Here is a 24,202-nt window from a genome sequence, read left to right as displayed (position 1 = left end):
TCCCAAATATTGATATCAAATTCTTCCAAAGACCTTTCATTTGAACTCCATATTGCTTTGGTCGTAAATTTGTCCCCTTTGGGGGATGTTTTTGGTGAGAGGCGGCCCCCAAACACTTGATCCTATATTTGGATATCAGATTCGTATTCTACATTCAAATACCTTTTATTTAAGCCTCATATTCCCATAGTCAGTAAATAAGTCCTGTTTGGGGGGTGTTTTGGGAAAGGTGTGGACCCCCAGAAACGTGATCCCACATTCGGATACCAGATTCGTATTCTACTCGCAAATACCTTTCATTTGAGTCCCATATTGCCATGGTCGGTAAATATGTCTGATTTAGGGGTGTTTTGGGGCTTGGGGTGGTCCCCATAGCACTTGGGGACCACCCCATATGTTTTTTTTATCCAAAATACCTTTCATTTGACAATATGGGTCGTGATTGGTGTAAATATATGTTTGGTAGGTTTTAGGGTGGGGCAGCCCCCTAGGTACCCCGTCCGAAATTTGGATACAAAATTTTTATTTTTAGGGTACTATATGAGAGCACACAAAATTTCGCTTAAATCGCACCACCAATCTCCGAGATCTTGCGTTTCTGAAAATAATGGTAAGGAGGAGGGAGGAGGGTCAGATATCAAAAAATGTAGTTCCCTATTTTCACCACGGGGTCATTATGCACCATCTGTGAAAATTTCAAGAAAATCGGTTCAGCCGTTTCTGAGTCTATAAGAAACACACAAACAAACAAACAAACCTACATACAAACACAAATTGATTTTTATATATAAGATAGGTGCTGATAATTTATGCGTAAATTTTTAGCAGAATTTATTGTTGTGAATCCCAATATTCGGTCCAACGGAACTTAGAACGCTTTTAGATGTTTTTTTTGGTTAGCTGTGATACAGACAATTAAAAAAAATTTTATTATATTTGCCAATCCCATAGCTCTCATAAGCCTATATTCCATGATCATAGCTGTAATCATACACTCCAAAACCCATGTCGTTCTGGAAAGAACGGCAGTCCTCGTAATTCGCAATAAAGTGTCTCAGCACCAAGCGATTATACCGGATAACCCCCAACAGATATGAAGCTTACAACCTGAGGCACAAATACCAACCGCTGTTATATACACTTTGTATAGCTCTCTCTCGAGTCGAGATGGTTCAAATAACAAGTCGTCTGAGACGACTCGTCTATGTCATAAAAAGAGATTTACTGAGAATTGAAAATTCACCTTCTCTTTTACCTTAAAAATTAACTCTAAATAAAATTCATTTGTCCGAACTGCGCATAATTGAAAATTACGGATAAGTAAAACGAAAAAGACTAATTTTTAGCATTTTATATTTCTGATCTTATCTGTTCCAGAGTTCAATGTTAATTGTTCTTGATTATGGCACAATGTTTTATTTTATATAGCACTAGCCGAACCGGGCCCGCTCCGCTGCGCCTTCTTTAACTCTCTAGTATCTTTTTAGAGTGGGGACACTTTGTCCTGAATGCGAATATCGAATTCGTGCCATTGTAGCCTATAACGCTAAACACGTTCGAATCCTGGCGAGAACATCGGACAAAGCGGTGACGACATTTGCGAGGTACCTTATCATTGAATTTAAACTTAAATCGGAAAGCACTCATTGATGTGTGAGAAGCTAGGCCCCGCTCCGTTCAAGGTGTTTTTAAAAATTAGGGTAATGAGAAGTGCTTTTTAGGGGAGGGATGCCACCCCAGACATTTCGACTCAAATATGGATATCAAATTCGTTCTGCACTTCCAAATCCCTTTAATTTGAGCCCCATATTGGCATGTCCGGTAAATATGAACCGTTTGGAGGGTGTTTTGGGGCTGGGGCGGCCACCATCACTTTGCACTTGAAATAGATATCGAAATCGTTCTTTATTCCCAACGGAAATGATATCCAGTTTAGGGGGTGCTTTAGGGCATACCCCAAAACACTTGGCTCCAAAATTGGATATCAAATTCGTTTTCTACTCTCAAATACCTTGCATTTGAGTCCCATATTGTCATAATGGGTCAAATAACCCATTTGACTTATCTTTAGAAGGAAAAGCGCCACCTAGACTTGAACGCAAATTTTAATGTCGTATTCGCAATCTACTCCCAGATAACTTTCATTTGAGTCCCATTTAGCCATGGTCGGCTAATATGCCCATTTGGGGGTATTTGGGGTTGGGCGACCTCCAATTACTTGGACCTAATGTTTTATGCCATATTTGTAATCTACTGCCTAATACTTTTCATTTGAGTCCCGAACTTCGAATATATATGTTTAGAGGATTTTTGGGGTTGGTGGCCCGCTGGGTACTTGACCCAAATTTTAATTTGGTCCCCAATAACTTTCGTTTGATACCCTTATTGTGCCCATCGGATCACTTTCGGATAAGGGGGAGGTTCCGCCTCCACCCGATATCAAAAAATTATATTGCCTATGTTTCATTCCAGGCAACGTACACAATCTATGAAAATTTAAGAAAATCGGTTCAGCCAAGTATCGCATAGTTATAATGGGTCTAATGGCGTTTTTGAGGGGTGTCGTGACCACCTATATATCGATCTGATTTTGTATGTCAGATTCGAAATCTACTCCCGAATACCTTTCATTTGAGCCCCATATTGAAATAAACGTTCAATATGTGTGTTTGAGGGAGTTTTCGGGTTGGGGCGGCCCGATGGGTACTTAGACTCAAATTTTAATACCATATTCGTATTCTACTCTCCAATAGCTTTCATTTAATACCTATATTGTCCCGATCGGTCTAGTTTTGATTTTGGGATGTATTTTTGGCATAAGGAGGAGAGGGTCCGACCCCTTCCGATATCGAAAAATTATATACCCTATGTTTCCTTCCAGACCAACCTACACAATATGCGAAAATTTCGAGAAAATCGGTTCTGCCGTTTTTCAGTCTATACGGAACGAACAAACCGAGTCCCATATATCCGTGATTGGCTAATGTGCCCATTAGGCGCGTTATTGTGGGGGTGGGATGACCCCCTATACTTCAACATGAATTTGTATGCCAGATTCGTTATCTACTCCCGCATACTTTTCATTTGATACCCATATTGTCCTTTTGACTTTGGGTGGTGTTTTTGGGGTAGCGGTGGAGGGTCCGGCCATTCCGTTACCAATAAATTATGAAGCCTATTCATACATCCTGACCATATTCGTAATCTACTCCGGAATACCTTCCATTTGAGCCCCATATTGTCATGATAGTCAAATTAACCTATTTTAAGGGGTTTTGAGGCTGGGGACTTGGACCCAACTTTTATTAGGAAATTCGTACTCTACTCTTGAATACCTTTCATTTGAATCGCATATTGTCCCGATCGGTCCCCTTTTATTTTTGGGTAGTACTTTTGGGGTAAGGGGGAGGGTCCCCCTCCACACCAACCTACACAATCTCTGAAAAGGTAGTCGGTTCAACCGTTTTTGAGTCTATACGGAACAAACAAACAAACACAAATTGAATTTTATATATAAGAATAACCATAAACTCCCTTACATACGGATTATCCAAATACATCACAGAGATATTAAACAATGTTACGAAGGACTCAATATACAACATAAAGGACGGAATAGAATTCAAAACGAGAATCAACGCCCAAGAGATTAAAGACACCGAATTACGAGTCTCGTTCGATGTTGTATCCTTGGACAATTATTCAAGAATATACAAAAATTCCAATGGATTTACTTATACAGATGCTAAACTTATGTACAAAGGATTCCAGATACTTTATGTATGACGACAGGTTTTATAAACAGAAAAAGGGCATGCCAATGTGGTCTCCGTTATCGCCGATCGTAGCGGACATAATCATGGAGGAACTACTAGACAATTGTATCGATAAACTAACGAGCAAACAGCGATTTTTGACCAAATATGTAGATGACATATTCTGCATAATCGACAAGAATGAAGTAGAAAACAGACCCCGAATATTGAATTCATTCAATAAACAGATCCAATTTACAATGGAATGCGAAACAAATGGCATGCTATCCTACCTTGACGCAGTAGTCCATAGGAAAGGCAAGAGATTGAAGCTCGATTGGTACCAAAAAGAAACAGCATTCAAAGCATCCAAGGAGGATACAAATCAACACTGCCACAAATTTTATCGATATGGTGTTCAAAATAAGCAACAAATCCTTCCACATCGAAAATGAGAAGAGAATTCGAAACATATAAGAGCAAAATTATTTCCCAAGAAAAACGGTAACGGATCTAATAAAACACATGAAAAACAAAGAGGACAAAGATACGATAGAACTTGCATCAGGAATTTATAAAAGGACAACAAATATTTCAGGCTTTTCGGAGAGATTTGGTAATTGCAACATTTACAACAAAGACTCATACCAACTGGCACTAAAAAGGGACACTACCGTCAACAACGTATTTAGCGAGACTAAAACCAGGATAAGGAAAGAGGAAAAATTGAACGTGGTAAACAAGATAAGCTGCGATTGGGACCAGTCCAATATATACCCAGAGCAAACAAGATAAGCTGCGATTGGGACCAGTCCAATATATACCCAATGGCATATATTGGCACTACAAAAACAAATCTAAAGACAAGGGTTTCCGCTCATATATCGTATCAAAAGGTAAGGGATAAGCATTTAGAACAGAAGACTGCACTCACAGTCCACTGTGCAACTCGAAGACATGTACCAAATTTCAAGGACGTCAAGATATTAGCCCAAGAACCTAGCTACAAAAGTAGATACACATTAGAAATGCTGCACATAATTATCACCCCAACTGCCGAACGTATGAACTACAAAACGGATACAGACCACTGTGCACCAATATATAGAAACTTAATACAAAAGTATAAGCAATAGACAAAAATAAGCAATAGCCAATAAGCTTCAGTCATTCTTGTGTGGTGTAAGAAATAAGTTCACTTGTTTTGAAATGTAATTTCTGTATCAAACGTTAAATTTTAATCATATTCATATTTTTGTTTCTGTGCTTTTGTTAAATTCTGTTTTATGTTACTATAATCTTTTTAGTTATCCATTCCCTGATGAAGATTACCGGCGGTAATCGAAATATTGGAAAAATTTTAAATAAAACAATTCATAAAAAACACCGACACCTGTTGTTACATGACCTCAAGCCGAACTATCCACGAAATTGAATTAGATTAAGTTAAGTAGAAAAATAAGTAATTTCAAATAATTTAAAAAGAAATAAGTATTAAATGCAGTTAATCATTACAATTATTATTATTAAAATATCACAATTATTATAATCGTGCTGTTTTACTTACAACTGCAGTTGGGCCTTTTCTGCTAAATCCCGCTGTAATTGTCGATTTTCTTCTGTATCTTTGAGAACATAGTCGGCATTGACTTTACGGTCCCACGAACTACTCCAGCCTTGAAAATGTATTTTGTATTGAATGTGTTTGCGTCCTCGCTTATCTTTAGTCTCGTACGTACCCAATATCTAATACAAAGCAAAAGAAAAAAAGGAATAAAACAAATATTTTGCATCAAATGAAAGCAGAAACCAAACAAAAAATTTATATTCAGCAGCAACCTACGTGCATTCGACGATGAAAAAAATTACATGAAAACGATCGAATATTTAAGGAAAACAGTTGCTATTTTTAGGCAGGTTAGTCAAATATTTGACTCAACTTGTTTAACATTTTTGTTCAAAATGTGTCAAATTTGTGCCTTCTTGATTTTGTATTAACATTATGCCGAGTATTCCGTTCAACTTTCGGAATTGTTGCGAAAAACTTGGAACAAAATATTATTGTATAATTTTTTTTAAATAGAATTACATGAACTTTTAAGCCATATGCGTAAAAAAGGCATTCATTTATTTCACGTATTTTTAGCCGGTACGAGTTTAACAGTTGTTCACGTGGAAGCCCGAATAGGGTACCAACCCTTGGACACATTTATTTGACTCATTTTGTATGACCAAAAACAAATTAAATTGCGTTAACCATCACATCCAAAAAGGGGTTTTATTTGCCCTACATTCGATTGCATGTGAAATTTGTGTTTCCTTGTTTGATTGTAGCATTTTTTTTGTGAGATCAAACAGGGAAACACAAATTTTACATGCAATCGTTTGCAGGGCAAATAAAAACCCCAGTTAGATTTGTTTTGGACAAACAAAATGTGTCTAATGTGAATACAAAATCAAGAATGAATGAATTTGACAACTTTTGGGCAAACAATGATAAAACAAGTTGGGTCAAGTATTTGACACGTCTGAATGTAGCTTAAGGATGGATATGTATAAGTAGTAAAATGTACAGCTAGTATATTACCTTTGAGTCGTATAAAACTTTAGCTTTAGATTTGTCTGGTTCATAACACAAAACCTTTTCACCCTTCTCAAAATAACGAGATCTAGGCCCACGTGTTGAAACCATTGTTCCTATATGATATTGGATGATTGAATCGCAAAGTAAAATATGCAAGGAAATTCACACACATAAAAGCGAATCCCACAGGTTTAAAAGATTTTTGCCACAAATGTGTTATAAATACGAAAGAATTGTTCAAAACGTTCACAATTCCTATCCAAAGACAGATGCATATTAGTTAGTATCCGAACAACAATTTCGTTTTCCAAAGACAGTGATGAGCATTTCACCGTCCAACGCTTTGACAAAATGCAAGCGAACGCATTAGGATAATTCTCAAGTCCAAAACCAACGACTACGTTGGCTAAGTAATAGGATAAGGATAAGTTGCCTTCGAACTCTACAGTGAGAATGAAAAGGGAAGCGAAGAAAAGAGAAATCGTTGCATATGGCAAAGGCATATATACAAAGATATATGACAATTATATCGCCCGACCCGTTATTGTAACCACATTTGTGTGTGAAGGTGGCGTTTCTCGTCCATATGTGAGCAAGCTCGATCCGGTCCATAGGACCGATCGCCGCGGGAACGTTATGGCCATTGATTTTTTCAATGCACCAATAACTCGCCTTGTCGTACCGAGTACCATAGGCAGAGCCGGTGATTGTCCCCGACTGCAGTTGCAGCTACTACGTATATGGACCATCCCACTATCCACAACCAGTGAAGCGCACTATCCCAGCTGAGCTTCTCGTAATGACGATGAACACCACACAAATTGGAACTGAGAGAACCAACCCGTGTGGCGCTGGTGGTTCGTGGTGTTCATCGTCATCATGGGAATCTTAGCTGGTAGCTAGAGGGCGGGTCCAAAGGGTGCGTATGGTGGAGGGAGGGCGGCAGATCTGAATATTATTCCACTGCGTGTCACTAAGCTGACGAGACCATACTGGCGCTGTATAACTTACCACAGACCGGCCAATTGCTTTGTAAGTGGTCAACAAACATTCTTTGTCTGCACCCCAAGTGCTGCCAGCAAGTGACTTGAGGACCTTGTTTCTGCTTTTGACTTTATCGTAGATTGCTGTGGCATGGTTGGAGTATGTGTAAAAGCTGTCAAATGTGACGCCAAGTATTTTGGGACACTTGATGGTCGGAATCATTTCTCCATCGACCATCACAGTCAGCTCTGTATTCACCTCACGTGTATTTGTAGTGAACAATGTGGCTGAAGAATTGGTGGCGGATATCTTCAGATTCCTTGCAGCGAAATATGAGGCAAGTTCGTTGAGGTAGACGTTCAACCTATCGCAGATGCCATCAATAGGCGTGGGCCTGATGCCATGGCCGTACAATCATTCGCATATGAAACGATCTCTATGCCGTCTGGAAGGGGTGAAATGGAGGATAGATAGAGATTAAACAGTGCTGAAGATATCACGCAACCTTGTAGAACTCCCTGTTTCACTCTACGGTGTTTCGACTTTTTATCCCTAAATTCCACAAATGACTGGCGACCACACAGATAATTCGCGACCCATCGTTTCAGGTCTGGCTGGAGGGACGTGTTGGCTATGTCCTCAAATAATTTAGCATGGCTGACCGTGTCGAATGCCTTTGATAGGTCCAGTCCTATCACATGGCCTGGGCTGATTGAAGCCACGGCAAATGTGTGCGGTGATGGCATGCAAAGCTGTTGTTGTGCTATGCAGTCTTCGAAATCCATGTTGATGCTCGGCGAATGGAAATTCCCCAAGAGGTTCGGGAAGCGTCTTTGCTACTAGTGAGAGAAGGGAGATCGGTCTGTACGACTCCCCCAAACTCGGGTCCTTTCTAGGCTTTAGCAGCGGGATCACTCTGCCCATTTTGCAGACATCGGGAACTATAAGTGTTCAAAGACAGGTTGAGGACAATTGTAGGGTACTCAACTCCAGGTAAATCCAGATTCTTCAACATCAATGTAGAGATTCCGTCGGGGCCCAACGCCGTAGATTTGGAGCCACGGATGACATTCGTACAGTAAATTGTGTTTTAAACAACCTGGCGCATCTCTTCGGATCAGTCACGATTAAGTCGCCAAAAGTGACTGAGGTCCTGTTATCCCGTCTATCGGGGTTCGAGAGTGACTTAACAGTGGACCACAACTTCTCTAAACTGATGCCTAAGTTACATTCCTCCAAGTGTTCTAGCCACAAATTCCGCTTATGTTCGTTGACTTCCCTGTTTATTTCCAGATTCAGCTCGCTGATTCTGGGATTAGCGGGGTCCATACCACGAATCCCATCACGCTCGTCTACGAGTACCACTGCGTGCGCCGGGAAATTGGGCCGCACTTGGGGTATTCGACCTGCTGTTATAAAGCGAGCGGCTGCTGCGTTAATGATGCCTCGGAATTTCCTCTCGGCCACTAGCACATCAGAGGGGGGTGGCAGTTCACTGAAGCGGCGATTAGTATACTCTCTGAAGCCAGCCCAATCGGACTTCTTATGATTGATAAACGTCCGGCGCTCAGAGGTTATGAAGTCGGGTGGTCGGTCGATGGTGAGAATTATGGGGAGGTGGTCTGACCTCAAAGAGATGACGGCTTGCCAGGATACGTCACTCAGGAGATCAGGGGATGCAATGGAGATGTCTGGCGAGCTGCTGCACCTCACCGTAATCCTAGTGGGGGCATCCTCATTCACCGTGCAAAACGTGGAGCTTTCAATGTCACGCTAGTCGTTACCTAGGGGAGAATGCCATGAAGTGTGATGCGCATTAAAGTCCCCTAGAACCAGACGATTATGGCCAGATAGCAACCCACTTATGTCGGGGTTGTAAGCCTGGCCATTAATCGGGACACAACTACCAACCGGCGGTATATACACGTTGTATAGCTCTATCTCGGCAGTACCGGACCTGTGTGCTACCGGCATGGACCAGAAGCGTGCGGAGAAGGCACTGGGATGTGGCTCTCCCATGACGAAAAAATACCAACACGTACACTGAGGCGGCAGCCCTTGTCGATGAGGATTCCATCGGGTCAATCCGGCGCGTACAACCGGCTGCCATGGGATTGCTTGTATGCATGGGATTATTTGTTTTATAACTTTGCTTGTAATTTTTTCATTCTTATTAAAACCCTACTCAAGGTGTATGTAAAGGACCGTGGTGCGGGTGATCCGCAGGTATTCGAAGATTTATCAGTACAAGATCTTGCAACCATATGCCTTTATATCGATCGAAGAATTTACAGTTTGCTAAAAAAAAGGGAAAAATGCAAAAGAAGCTGAGATAATTCAAAGACAGCGGTTCAATCTGGAAGATTGGCTTTTTAAGAACGCTTTCAGGGATTCGATTGGTTGGCGCAGAATGGCACAATGCTGTTATTTGGCAATCTCCACATGGATATGTCAATGAAATTATGTTGGCATGTAATCAATTAGCCAAGTTTAGTCTCAAGGTGAACCATACATGGTAAAGCAGTTTGTTGCTCAAAGGATTACCTAAGAAATTCGATCCGATGGTATTAGGTACGAAGTCGGCTGGGTGTCGTCTGGGATTTAAAATCGACTGAAAGAGATGGAGTGTTCTTCAGCAAACATAATGTCAGCCGAAGGTCAGTTGATAAACATAAGGTTTAGTGTTTTCGCTGAAGGAAGCTTGGTCATTATGCATTCTAATGTCGAAAGAAAACATTTGAAAAGACAAAATTCGAATAAAAAAAAGGAAATGCAGCCTCATTGTTGCTAATGCATCACAAACATAAGAATTGGGCGGAAATTTTGGTATTTTAATTCCGACACAACTACGAATATTTGTAGAAACAAGGACATTCTTTAAAATTCACAAAACTTAGCGACGCGTATTAATGTGGACAACAATGCCGAAGTAGATGTTGTGAGAAACGGTTTTGTGCTTCTATAAGTCGATTTTGTGGACACTTTGTGGGATATAAAGATTGACGATGTGCTATTTGTTCCAGCGATGATAATTTTCCCCAACAGATTCGTTGAAAACAAAAATCAATAAACTTGTCTGTCGATTATTCTAGTATACCTTCTGCCAGAGTGTTGTAACAAGATCTTGTTGTTGTTATTGTAGCAGTGTGTCATACACTGCGGCGGCATCACTTGCCGATGAAGAACTCCATCGGGTCAATCCGGTGCGTACACCGGCTGCCAAAAGACTCGCATTGATCCTTCTCAAAAAGAATTTATTAAGTTAACAACAAGTTGCATTTAAACCTAATAAAGGCACAATTGATGCACTCACATACATTGACCACATAGCTGCAAGCAAATTAACGCACACACGTCATCTTTCCATTTTATCAATCGATTTTGATAAGACTTTTGACCGAATCGGGGTTCATACTATAATATCTCAACTAATCGAGTAGAAACTCGGCAAAAGGATTATTAGTTTTGTATATGCATTTTTGACAAAGTGGAAAATACGTGTAAGAGTGAACAACATCTACTCTTCTATCAAGCCTTTGCAGAAAGGTATTCCTCAGGGATCTCCTTTGTCCGTAATACTATTCCAGATTGCGACTGAAAAACTAAACCGAATAATCTGTAACCAGAAGTAATTCAAACATGTCATATATGCCATGGCGATCCCATGGCAGCCGGTTGTACGTACCGGGTTAACCCGATGGAGTTCTCCATGGGCAAGGGCTGCCGTCTCAGTATACAACACACTGCTACAACAACAACAACAACCTGCATATTATGGTGGCACAAGATAAACTCAAACTTACAGATCGAAATTGAGTACCAATTTCTGAACATCAATAGCTGGTGCGATGAAACTGGAAGCAAAATATCACTTTTAAAGTCTAAATGCCTCCACAACAAGCACAACTGTGCCGGTACCAGTATCACAATACAAGGACACCAAATTGGGAATGTTAAAGCTTTTCGAATTTTAGGAGTAATTTTAAATAGCAGATTCTCTAATGTTGACTATTTGAAATTCTCATTTCAACCTCGACTCAATTTAATAAAATGCTTAGGTGCTAAGAAAGGCAACTCGCACCCTAACGCTGTCTTGAACGTAGTCCGCTGCGTGATTCTGTCGAAAATAGACTATGGCTTCATAATCTATGGAAAATGTCCGGTTTTGCAATTGAAGAAAATCACTACAGTTATTCATTCAGCAATAAGAGTGGCACTAGGAGGATTAAAATTTACTCCAATAAGGAACCTTTTGGCTGAAATTGCCTTTGAAACATTAAGAGAGAGATTTAATGGACTGACAACGAAGTTTATTACCAAAATATTATTTCCTTCGGAATCGCATCTAATCAATTGGATTTCTTTAATTCCATCTCAGCAACCTCTAGGAGTAAAATCTACTATCTCTCTGGCAATTAGTCGAGCCAATGAAATGAGTATTGATACAAAACCACAAAAGCCTATGTCTCCTTGGAACTTAAAACCAGGAATTTTCATTAAAACTTTCTACATATTGGTAAAAACTTTACACCTCCATGTTATTTTCTATCTACCTTTAATCAAATTTCCACATTTTACATAAACAAAAATTGGAAATTTATTTTCACGGATGGATCCAAAACCGATGCAGCAGCTTCGTTTGCAGTAATCAATGACAAGCTTGAAACAGAGTTTTTAGCCACACTGGATGAAAACGACTCAATTTTTACGGCTAAAGCTATGGCAATTTTTGGACCTTAAACAAATATAACACGTAAAAGTAAAAGAGGGCCCGGCCGAATCTTATATACTCCACCCACCCTCCACCATGGATCAAATTTGTCAAATTCTTTTCCCGATATCTCTGTTGTGCTATTTCACGCTATAGATCGTGCTGTTTCAGGCTATAGACCGATTCAGACCATATTTGACGCGTATGGTGAAGATCATGGGAGAATCCGTTGTACAAAATTTCAGCCAAATCGGATAATAATTGCACCCTCTAGAGGCTCAAGAAGTCAAGATCCCAGATAGGTTTATATGACAGCTATATCAGGTTATGAACCGATTTGAACCATACAAATCGTCATCACATCAAATAAGTCATGCCAAATTTCAGCCAAATCGGATAAGAATTGCGCCCTCTAGAGGCTCAAGAAATCAAGATCCAAGATCGGTTCATATGGCAGCTATATCAAAACATGGACCGATATGGCCCATTTACAATATGGTTCTGAGGCATGGGTACTTGTGAAAGCAGATGAGGCAGTGCTTGGAGTGTTTGAGAGAAAGATTCTTCGTAAAATATATGGACCAGTTTGAGTTAATGGAGAATATAGGCAACGTATGAACCACGAGCTGTATGACGATGATAGCATAGTTACACGCATCAAAATACAACGGCTGCGTTGGCTAGGTCAAATTGTCAGAATAGATAAAGAAGTTACAACAAAGATGTCTTTCGAAAGCAAACAAGACCAAAAGCCCGATGGAAAGATCAAGTGGTGAAAGACACCTCGAAACTTGGTGTCAGAGATTTCAGAATGAGCGCAGAAGATGGAGGCGTTTGGAACGCTATTATACGTTCGGCTATGGAACAAATGTTCTGTTATAGCCAATTAAAGTAAAATAAAGATAGATCCATTGATAGAAAAAAATCTATGGTTGTGAGTTACCATGATTTGTCCCAGCCGAACTAAGCGCGATTTAACTTGTTTCGTATTCAATCATATATGTTTATGCTCGTAGAACTGAGAAATGTCATTTTATTATGGTGCTAAAAAAGGGTAAAGCCTATAACAATAATTTTCAAATTAAAAATTTGTTTATTAAAGGAAAATGGGCTATTATGTGTTTGTGAATACAAAAAAGCACATTTTGCCTATTTTCGGTTTATAGAGCTCTTTTAAATGTTTGTGAATAAAAGCAAGATCCGGTGCCAATCGGCCTCTCACTGAGACTTTCCACTCGATACCGCTGATTGTCTGCGACTGCAGTTGGAGCCACTCCGTATGGACCATTCCACTATCCGCAACCTGTGGACGCGACGGGTAGCTCCCAGCTAAGCATCTCGTGATAGCGAAGAACACACACTGATTGAAGCTCAAAGTTTCAGCCCGTGTGAGACTCATAGTTATCCCGTGCCGGGTATTTACCCGTGAGGTATTTACCTTACGAAATTAGCCGTGTAAACTTCTTTACTAGGCGGTGTCGCTCAGCGGCAAGCCGTTCGGACTCGACAATAAAAATGATGTATCTTACCATTCAGCTTAAACTTGTATCGGACAGCACTCATTAATATGAGAGAAGCATCTCAGCTGCCTTTCAGGATTTATGACGAGATATATCACTTTTATTGACGGAGGCATAATTGGGCTATAAAATATTTCCTACTATCCCAATGTGGCTGGGAAACCACAAAAAGTTTAACTAAGTGTGTTATTTTATTGGAATATGCGTCTCTTATTTTTGATACGATTATGTTGTTATTGTTAATTTGTTATGGCCGACGTAAAAAAACTGGTTCGGAAAAGGAGAGTGGATAGGGATCATGGGCAAAAACAGTAAAGTTGCATCTTTACACTATTCGTCTTTTCACGTGAACAACTGTCGAGGTCCATGTAAAAAATGAAAAATGTGTAAAAACTTCTATTGCTTTTTTGAGTATATTTGCTATAAATAATTTCAACTAAATTATAATGTTAAATTGATAATCAAGTAAGAGTTGGGTGCTTATGTTTTATTTAAGACCTCAAGCTTGATTATCAATTTAACAGTTTAAAAACAGAAAAGGTCTAAAAACAAAATCGTTGATTAACTAAATTATAATATTTTGTAATTTTTCACAACTATTCCGAAAGTTGAACAAAGTACCCTGCTTTAAAGAGCAGACTATCTTGCCCAAGCAGTGCCGCAGACAAGACTCACGCCTAAGGATACGGTAGCGGAAGCGGCAAACAACTAAAGAGCGATGCCATCTGCCACCCATAACATGTGCTGAAGTTGACCTCCAATGACAAATACAGTGGTTAGAACTACGTTCCGCCCACCTTCATTCTGGGACACACTGTTACAACATCGACACTTCGATGAAAGATAAGATGGCGGAGGAAATTTTAAAGCATAGCTTTCTAAACTGAAAAATATAAACTATTTCATTCTCTCGAAGATTCCGTCAGAAATATAGGATAGCTAAAATCAGTTGTCTTGTTCGTTTTACGCTTTATTAAAAACTAGCTGAACCGGGTCCGCTCCCCTGCGCCTTCTTTTACTTTATTTGGAACAAAATTATCCTTTGAATATTTATTTTCGATCATTAAAGAGATTTTAGTGAAAAACCCCACATTGACGTGGTTGGTAAAAATGCCCGATTTAGGGGTGTTTTGGGGAGTGTGGTGGTCCCCAGACACTTAGCCCTGAAAATATATCAGCATAGTGGTCTACTCTCAAATACCATTTATTTGAACCCCATATTGCCATTGGCTTCAAAATTGGATATCAAATTGGTTTTTTAATCTCAAATACCTTTCATTTCAACCCCTTATTACAGAAGTCAGCAAATATGTCCGGTTTAGGGTATAGGCTCTAAAAACTATCAATATCGAGATCCACTCCCTTTAAGACCCAAAATTGTCATGCTGAGCAAATACGTCATATTTGAACGTTGTTATGGGGGTTGGACGTCCCCTAGGCAGTCAGTGATATCAGATTCGTGGTCTACTCCCAAATACCTTTCATTTGAGCCCCCCATAGTCGGCAAACATGACCGGTTTCAGAGGTGTTTTGGGAGATTGGGCGGCCGTTCAGTGACTAGGCCCTGAAAATATGTATCAGATGCGTGTTCTACTCGAAAATACTTCTTATTACAGCCCATATTCGAATGGTCAGCAAATACGTCCTATATGGGTGGTGTTATGGGGGTGGGGTGGCCCATACACACATTTTCCCGAGTATTGATATCAGATTCGTGCTTTACTCTCAAAGACTTTTCATTTGATCCCCATATTGCTATTGTAGTAAATTTGTACTCTTTGGGGTTTCTTTTTTAATTTAATTTAACACTTAAATATCTTTTATTTGAGCCCCATATTGCCATGATAAGTAAATAAGTCCTCTTTGGGGGTGTTTTGTGGAAAGGGTGCACCCCCAGAAACTTGGTCCCACATTTGGATACCAAATTCGTAATCTACTCGAAAATACCTCTCATTTGAGTCTCATATTACCAAGGTCGGTAAATAATGCCGATTTAGGAGTCTTTTGGGTGTCCTCCAAACACAAAGTCCGTTTACGTTTTTAATCTTAAATACCTTTCATTTGAGTACCATATTGGCATGATTGGTCTACATATATATGTGGCAGGTTTTGCGGGTGGGGCTGCCATCCAAAATTTGGATACCAAATTTTTATTTTTAGGTTACTATAAGAGAGCACACAAAATTTCGCTTAAATCGCACCCCCATCACCGAGATCTGGCGTTTCTGAAAATTAGGGTAAGGGGGAGGGTCCGCTCCCCCCTCAAATATCCAAAAATGTAGTACCCTATTTTCACCACGGGATCATTATGCACCATCTGTGAAAATTTCAAGAAATCGGTTCAGCCTTTTTTGAGTCTATAAGGAACACACAAACAAACACAAATTGATTTACATATAAAATAGTTGATTGTAAATAGTCACTAAATTATTGTGACGTTTTTTGAATTAGTAACCATCAAAAACAAAATAAAAGGGAAGTGAAAATCGAATCGATCTCGCGAAAGAACTGCACGCCGTAGACAGAATTTCAACCATTATGAAATGAAACTACGAAATTGCTTTATCGTTAGTCTAAGATGCTTGTTTGCTTGAAAATAATAGTCATCCTATAACATCCCAGAGTATGACTTTTATTTTCATGCGGAGGCGGTGTCCGCCTATGGCGCCGAACGCATGGGTTCAAATCCTGGCGTGAACATCATCCCTTACTAACGCTGGCTACATTTGTGAGGGGTATCCTGCCCTGGCAAAACTTCTCTACCATGTGGTGCCGTTCAGCCCCGCCATAAAAAGGGGGCCCCTTATCATTGAGCTTAAACTTTAATCGGACTGCATTCATTGATATGAAGGATATATCGCCTGTTCCCTAATTGGATGTTCTAAGAAATTTAACATACATACATATGTATTTTTACCCAGATGAACATTTTGCTCTGCTATATTCATTTATCAGTATTTTGATGTGGTACTTGCTACTTTTGGTTTTTGTAGTTATAGAGAGTGTAAAGTGGTCATTTATCTTACAGATATATTCAGCTCTAGGAAGTTTCTGGACGAAATACAAACAATGTTATGTCTGTATTTATTGGGGGAAACATAATTGCCTCGTTATATTTGTTGTAATAGCACTCTAAATCAGAAAATCTTTTCTATTACTTAGAATTATATTTATGATTTGTTCATTGTTCCGCATTTATAAATTTAACACCTTGCATACTTTTGCTTTGCCATACACTCATTGTCGTAAACGATAGATCAAATGTTTAAATTGCAGGTATACCGAGCGTAATAACAAATTAACCAGCTGTTTTTCACAAATCTCAACTGCCGAATCAAACTTCTCTCACTGATGGTGTTTGCGTACTCGAAAATGCGTGCTAATTTGCACCAATTTTCACTGGAAGCAGTTCGTGTACTTTTTCTGCTTATAGTTGGTCATAGTTTCTTTCTTTTGAGATATTAGAATTTGTAAAAAATACAATTAAAAATAAATTCTTCAAACTCCTCGAACTTTCTGACGAGTATTTTTTAATCTCTTTATTAATGCCCATCCAAATATAAACAGTTTGAAAATCATTGGAATATACAAATTTTGCTTTAAATGAATAGGTGTGTTCGTATGAAAGATATACCAAAAACAAAAAAAAATATTGAACAACTTTTAAAGGGTGGTAATATAAACGCTTTTAGCGAAATTCTTTCATGATTATTTTTTTTAGATAATAGATTTTGCTGATTTCATCAAGTAGGACCAAGAAAGGGTAGGAGCATTCGCCAAATAAAAAAATATTGAGTGCACTGTCGGTCAAAATCAGTTATTAGTTCAACTTTGGTTTTGTGTTTATTTCTGGTTCGCGCCATTTTTCGTTCTTTGTTTTACTTTTTTAGATAATAGATTTTGGAGCAAAAAAATGCTGATTTCAAACAGTAGGACATTTCTTCATTATTTATGAAAAGTGCAACAATAAAATAATGAGTACACTATATGTCAAAATCAGTGATTAGTGCAACTCTGATTTTATTGTATGTTACTAGTTCGCGCCGTTTTACGTTGTGTAAACACACACAACCAAAACTCGTTGACAGATAGTGGACTTCGCGAGAAAAATGTTACTCAGGTGTTTACGGTACACTACCTGGTTGTTATTGTAGCCACATTGCATGTGGAGGTAGCGATCCTCGTCAAACTCCTGCAGATGAGCAAACTCGTTCTGGTCCAAAGGACCGATCGCCGAGAGAACAGGGTGGCCATTGGTTATTTAAAGGCGCCAATAACTGTTGCAAGAGCCGGTGACCCCCAACCTCTCACCGAGACTCTCCACTCGATACCGCTGATTGTGCGCGACTGCAGTTACAGCTACTCCGGATGGAGCATTCCACTATCCGCAACCTGTGAACGCGCCCGGTTAGCTCGCAGCTAAGCTTCTCGTGGCAGCAATGAACACTACACACATCGGACCTGTGTTCCGACTTGTGTGGTGCTCTCAGCTATCCCATTCCGGTCACTATCCGGTAATTATGTCATGGTAGCAGCCATAAATATGAATTACATCATCATTTACAAAAACAAAATTAAGATTTTATCTGCGTGAACTGAACTAATGATAAAGCAACCATGGCAGCTGTTAAAAGATTTGACCTCTTCGCTCTCATTCATGGCATTGATTTTCCCAAATACTGAATGGATTACTTTCAACGAAATTAGCAACATTCAATGAATCAAGAAATTATCAGTATTTTTCCAACATTCATTTCAACATTTTATTATTCAATGCTTGTGGTTACTCACCGGGTAAACCAACGAAGAATGTTCTCGAGAGAAGGCGACAACTAATAAGAGAGTCACAATACAATATCTTTGTTTTGATTTTATTAATGCCCACATATTTTAACAGTTGAAGAGCCACTGTAGGCAACATTAAAATGATGTGTGTTGAGTTTTTTTTTATGTTTTTTCATATTTTTAAACAAAATATGTATGAAATGAATAGAATTATTAGATAAACTATGGCCAAAATGCTTTCCTTTCCTATCCTGTTTAGTTTTTATGTCAACTACTGGCCGGGATTGGAAGAATAGCGACAAAACTAGATTATAAACAACTATATGATTGCCTTTAATGTCGACGGAAGTCAGGGTAGTTTGTTCTAGAACATTCTGGTGGTTTCTCTATTTATTAAAGATGTCTATAAAACGGGTTGCCAGGCATGATACCGGCATCAGTCTTGAAGGAAAACTTGTGCGAAAAGCAACGCAAACCGAGCAAGAGTCAAAGAGATTCTGATTTCTTTGAATAGTGTGTGAAATTTGAATTTTTTCAAGTGCAAAAAGTTGAATTATACAGAAAATAAAAATATCTTTAAATAGATTTTATTGGTGTAATTAACAAAAACCAAAAGGTAAGCAAAATAAGTGACAAACGAAAGAACCAAAAATGCATTTGGCAAAGAGCAATTTAAAATTTTAAAAAGTTCTTTCTTAGTAGTTTCGTGGTTGATTTTTTGTCAGATTCGATAAAATAAAAAAAGATTGGAATTGTATTGTCGATATTTTGACGAAACTGTAATTTCTTGAGTTTCTGCATTAATCATCGTATCAGATTAAATTTGAAACACATGCAATAGGAAGCGAATATTTGAATTCGACATTTTCTCTAAAGTTCTCGAATTAAGTACCCTGCTACCTTTCTAGAAAGGATTGTGGGAAAAGTGGAACAAGGTTACGGCTTAATTTTCTTCTGAAAATTCTGTATGCACCCTCCCTTCTGCCAAATGTTTTTCAAACGTGCGTAGTAAATGCATATCGTTGTGACTCATTGTCTAATCGTTGCAATTTTTTTTTTCCTACACTTTCCTTTCAGATGCCTGAAGAAGTTGAAACTTTTGCTTTCCAAGCTGAGATTGCTCAGCTTATGTCACTGATCATTAACACATTCTATTCGAACAAAGAAATTTTCTTGCGAGAATTGATTTCTAATGCTTCCGATGCCTTGGATAAAATCCGCTATGAAGCATTGACCGATCCCTCTAAATTGGATTCCGGCAAAGAATTGTATATAAAATTGATTCCCAACAAAACTGCTGGTACTTTGACACTCATCGATACTGGTATCGGTATGACAAAATCGGATTTGGTGAACAATTTGGGTACCATTGCAAAGTCCGGCACAAAGGCGTTCATGGAAGCTTTGCAGGCTGGCGCCGACATCTCTATGATTGGTCAGTTCGGTGTAGGCTTCTATTCCGCCTACTTGGTTGCTGACAAAGTCACCGTCACCTCAAAGCACAATGATGATGAACAATACATTTGGGAATCATCGGCTGGCGGTTCTTTCACTGTTCGCGCCGACAATTCCGAGCCATTGGGTCGTGGCACCAAGATTGTATTGTACATTAAGGAAGATCAGACTGACTACTTGGAGGAAAGCAAAATTAAGGAAATTGTGAATAAACATTCTCAATTCATTGGTTATCCTATCAAATTGTTGGTAGAGAAAGAACGTGACCAAGAAGTATCTGATGATGAGGCCGAGGATGACAAGAAAGACAAAGAGAAGAAGGATATGGAGACTGACGAGCCCAAGATTGAAGATGTGGGCGAAGATGATGATGCTGACAAAAAAGACAAGGACGGCAAGAAGAAGAAGACCGTTAAGGTCAAGTACACCGAAGATGAGGAGTTGAACAAGACCAAACCTATTTGGACTCGCAATCCCGATGATATATCTCAAAGCGAATATGGTGAATTCTACAAATCTCTCACAAACGATTGGGAAGACCATTTGGCAGTCAAACACTTCTCAGTTGAAGGTCAACTCGAATTCCGTGCTCTTCTCTTCATTCCCCGTCGTACCCCATTCGATCTTTTTGAGAACCAGAAGAAACGTAACAACATCAAGCTTTACGTACGCCGTGTCTTCATTATGGATAATTGTGAGGACCTTATTCCCGAGTATTTGAACTTCATGAAAGGTGTTGTAGACTCTGAAGATTTGCCATTGAATATCTCACGTGAAATGTTGCAACAGAACAAAGTCTTGAAGGTCATTCGCAAGAATTTGGTGAAGAAAACTATGGAATTGATTGAGGAGCTCACTGAAGACAAAGAGCTTTACAAAAAATTCTATGACCAGTTCAGCAAGAACTTGAAATTGGGCGTTCACGAGGACAGCAACAACCGCGCCAAAATTTCCGATTTCTTGCGCTTCCACACATCTGCCTCTGGTGATGACTTCTGCTCCTTGTCCGACTATGTTTCCCGCATGAAGGATAATCAAAAACACATCTACTTCATTACTGGCGAATCTAAGGAGCAAGTAGCCAACTCTGCCTTTGTTGAGCGTGTCAAAGCTCGCGGCTTTGAAGTAGTTTACATGACGGAACCTATCGATGAATACGTCATTCAGCACTTGAAGGAATACAAAGGAAAACAATTGGTCTCAGTCACCAAGGAGGGCTTGGAATTGCCCGAAGATGAAGAGGAGAAGAAGAAGCGCGAGGAAGACAAAACCAAATTTGAAAACCTGTGCAAACTCATGAAATCCATTTTGGACAGCAAAGTTGATAAAGTCGTCGTTTCAAATCGTTTAGTTGAGTCCCCCTGTTGTATTGTAACATCACAATTCGGTTGGTCTGCCAATATGGAGCGTATCATGAAGGCGCAAGCATTGCGTGATACCTCAACGATGGGCTACATGGCTGGCAAAAAACATTTGGAAATCAATCCCGACCACCCCATCATCGAGACTCTACGTCAAAAGGCTGAAGCTGACAAAAATGATAAAGCTGTCAAAGATCTCGTCATTTTGCTGTTCGAGACATCTCTTCTGTCATCTGGTTTCTCCCTGCAAAGTCCGCAAACTCACGCTTCCCGCATCTACCGCATGATCAAACTTGGTCTCGGTATCGACGAAGATGAGCCTATGGCAGCGGAGGAAAGCCGAGTCGGCGATGCTCCACCATTGGTCGATGATACTGAAGATGCTTCCCACATGGAAGAAGTCGATTAAATGCTTAGTCAATCTTATCTTAAGTAGTTTCTAAGTTTATGCACTCATAGACACGACAGCAAGTAATTCCATTGTGTGATGCGACTGGTTCATCGGGATCTCGCTTGTATTTATGGTCAACATTGTTGCCGCGTTGTAAGCGGTAGCATCACCATAATCATTAACCCGCTTACTTTCAGTCCCATATCATTTAATTATTCATTGTAAACTCGTCGCAGTTGTTAGGGCTTAATTTAAAACAACCAATGAAATGTAAACTTAACATTTAGTTTTAGTTTATTTAAAATTCTTTTTATACAATGCCGCTTTTCCCCCCATTTTCTTCACTTACAAAATGGATTTTTTAAAATCTTCGTTTCTTTTTTTTTTTAACTTCTTACAACTAAATAATGTAATTGGTTATTTTCAAAAATGTTATTGTCCCCAAGTATATGAAAAATACATTTGATATAATTTATAAAACGTCACAATTTTGTTTTAAACACACAAACATTCAAAACATTTTTAAATAAGCGATGTTTGTGCACTTGTGTATGAATTGAAAAGAAAACCGAACCAAAAAAGAACAAAAATAAAACAACAAAAATTGTTTAAAACTTGAAATTTCCCTTTTTTCTCTTTTTCTTTATTTAGAGCAGAATGCATTGAAAGAATTGCTAAATAATTATATCGTAAATGTTTCTATTTCATGCAAAGTATGTACAATATTTCTTTTAGATCCCAACTTTCTATTCAAAGAAAACTATTCGCTATTCCAATTGTAGAATGTATTCGATTCAAGTAGAATTCACCGCCGGCACTAAATGTGTTTACTTTTCCCTTATCCCATGGTGGCGACCATAATATGCCACCGTAGCGCAGAGGCTAGCATGTCCTTGTATGACGCTGAAAACCTGGGTTCGAATCCTGGCGAGAACATCATGAAGATTTTCAGCGGTAGTTATCCCCTCCTAATCCATATGGGCGAGGAGTCGGACTGCGGCACGCCGTTCGGACTCGGCAATAAAAAGGAGGCCCCTTATTAATGAGCTTAAACTTGAATCGAACAGCACTCATTAATATCTGAGAAGCTGCCCCTCTTCCATAATGGAATGTTCATGGGCAAATTTGCAAAATTTTACCATATGATCCAGCAGCCAGAGGTCTGTGCGGGCGATCACGGAATGCGTGAGGTAGTAGTAACAGTAAACTGGCCGTCAGTGCAATAACAACCACGATGGAATGTCACGAACAGTCTTTGAGTGTAAGGAGATTAACGACTTCTCTGAGGATGGCAAAATCCGCATCGTTTGGGTGCCCGGCCATAACGGAGTAAGGGGGAATGAAAGGGGAGACGATTTGGCGGTGAAGGGCAGAGGACTGCCGTCAATAAACTTCGTTAACACGAATCCTTTCGGTTCGAGGTAAGGGCGTGGTCGACGAACACTCATGCAACAGCGAAAACCCTATGTGGACGTACGGATCGTGAGAAGGCGTAACGACTTTAAAAAATGGAGGTCAGTATAGCTTTCGGTATTCTAACGGGACACAAAGTGATAGCATGTGGGGAACATGGAGACGTTGGAGCATTTCTTTGCCCGGCTTTGCGGCTGACAGACAGCAGCACTTAGGTGGAGACAATACCAGACTTGAATCAACTTAGGGGCGTGGTATGGAAAACAATAAAGAATTTTGTAAGTAGCGCGGAATTTCTGAGGTTACTTTTTAGTATTCAGAGCTATCCTCCATATAAATATATATAAATGACCTACCTGATGCTCCTAAACAGTGTTGTCTACAGATGTATGACGACGATGTCCAACATTTTACAGGTGCTAAATCCGACTTTATACAATTACTAGCTGTACCCGGTTCGCTCTGCTGCGCCTTCATTATAGTACCACGTGTAAAATAAGTTTCTTACTTACTAGCATATGTATCTCCCCAGTACAATTTGTTGTACTACCAAATTCCTTTTATTCCATGATTGACAAATATTCACATTTTGGGAGGCGTTTTGAGGTGTAGGCATCTTCCTCGCACATAACCTCATTTTTACTACTATATTCGTAATCTATTTCTGAAAACCTTTTGAGTCCCATATTGTCATAATGGTCTTGTATGCGTATTTGGGACGGCTTTGGCTTTGTGGCGGCCCCCTTAGTAATTTCACCCAATTTTTAATATTTGATAATCATTTTCGTACTTTACTCTTGAATACCTTTAATGAATCAATAAGTGCTGCCCGATTCTACTTTAAACTCACTGATAGGCGACTTCCTTTAGCATTACTTAGCAACATCTTTTTATACACATGAGTCTAAGAAAATTAAATTATGAACTACATATCTTGATACCTACGTACAGGATTGACCTGATGAAGTCCTTCATCGGCTAGGTCTGGCGGCTCAGTATACAACACACTGCAATAACAACAACAACATACATATGCATATTCATATACCAATTCAAGAATTCTCGTCTTTTGTTGTCAATAAATTTGAAAAACTTTTGCAAACCTTCTGTGGTGGGTACAGTACATATTTAAGCCGGGAGAACCTAACAGAATTTGTACTTGTTTTTGATGAAAAAATTAAAAATAATTTCCATACATTTTGTTCGTAAATATTGGGTTGCCCAAAAAGTAATTGCGGATTTT

The 24,202-nt window shown here is 39.3% G+C and overlaps 2 protein-coding genes and 1 long non-coding RNA gene across 9 annotated transcripts in view; 2 read left to right on the top strand and 1 right to left on the bottom strand.

Moving 5' to 3' along the window:
* LOC106088629 (protein male-specific lethal-3) overlaps positions 1 to 18,456 on the bottom strand; it is a 37,552-nt gene extending 19,096 nt beyond the window's left edge. Inside the window, exons 1-3 of one of the 7 annotated variants that reach the window (XM_013254228.2) lie at positions 16,765 to 17,083; positions 6,343 to 6,452; positions 5,323 to 5,501 (exon numbers count right to left, since the gene is read on the bottom strand). In XM_013254228.2, coding sequence (XP_013109682.2) covers positions 5,323 to 5,501; positions 6,343 to 6,452; positions 16,765 to 16,795 — 320 coding nt within the window. In that variant the 5' untranslated portion in view covers positions 16,796 to 17,083. Of the gene's footprint in view, positions 1 to 5,322; positions 5,502 to 6,342; positions 6,453 to 16,580; positions 17,084 to 18,345 lie in introns of those variants that run through there. The other 6 variants (XM_013254229.2, XM_013254230.2, XM_013254232.2 and 3 more) reach the window with 6 other exon arrangements.
* LOC131994030 (uncharacterized) lies at positions 4,912 to 5,304 on the top strand. Its single transcript, XR_009396384.1, has 2 exons — positions 4,912 to 4,966; positions 5,063 to 5,304. It is a non-coding gene; the product is annotated as an uncharacterized LOC131994030 (long non-coding RNA).
* Positions 18,457 to 18,790: 334 nt separating the features above from the next.
* On the top strand, positions 18,791 to 22,167 carry LOC106088628 (heat shock protein 83). The gene is made up of 2 exons (XM_013254226.2): positions 18,791 to 18,955; positions 19,417 to 22,167. Exon 2 carries the CDS (start codon positions 19,417 to 19,419, stop codon positions 21,562 to 21,564), a length of 2,148 nt encoding a protein of 715 aa, XP_013109680.2. The 5' UTR covers positions 18,791 to 18,955; the 3' UTR covers positions 21,565 to 22,167.
* The last annotated feature ends 2,035 nt before the right edge of the window (positions 22,168 to 24,202 follow it).

The sequence above is a fragment of the Stomoxys calcitrans genome, chromosome 1 (genome assembly GCF_963082655.1).
Source record: "Stomoxys calcitrans chromosome 1, idStoCalc2.1, whole genome shotgun sequence".
Classification (NCBI taxonomy): Eukaryota; Metazoa; Arthropoda; class Insecta; order Diptera; family Muscidae; genus Stomoxys; species Stomoxys calcitrans.
The sequence above is the reverse complement of the archived record's forward strand: the minus strand, read 5'-3'. Positions and strand labels throughout refer to the sequence as shown.

Excerpts from the sequence above, each read along its gene's own strand:
- LOC106088628 (XM_013254226.2), top strand. The coding sequence starts at position 19,417 with ATGCCTGAAGAAGTTGAAACTTTTGCTTTCCAAGCTGAGATTGCTCAG.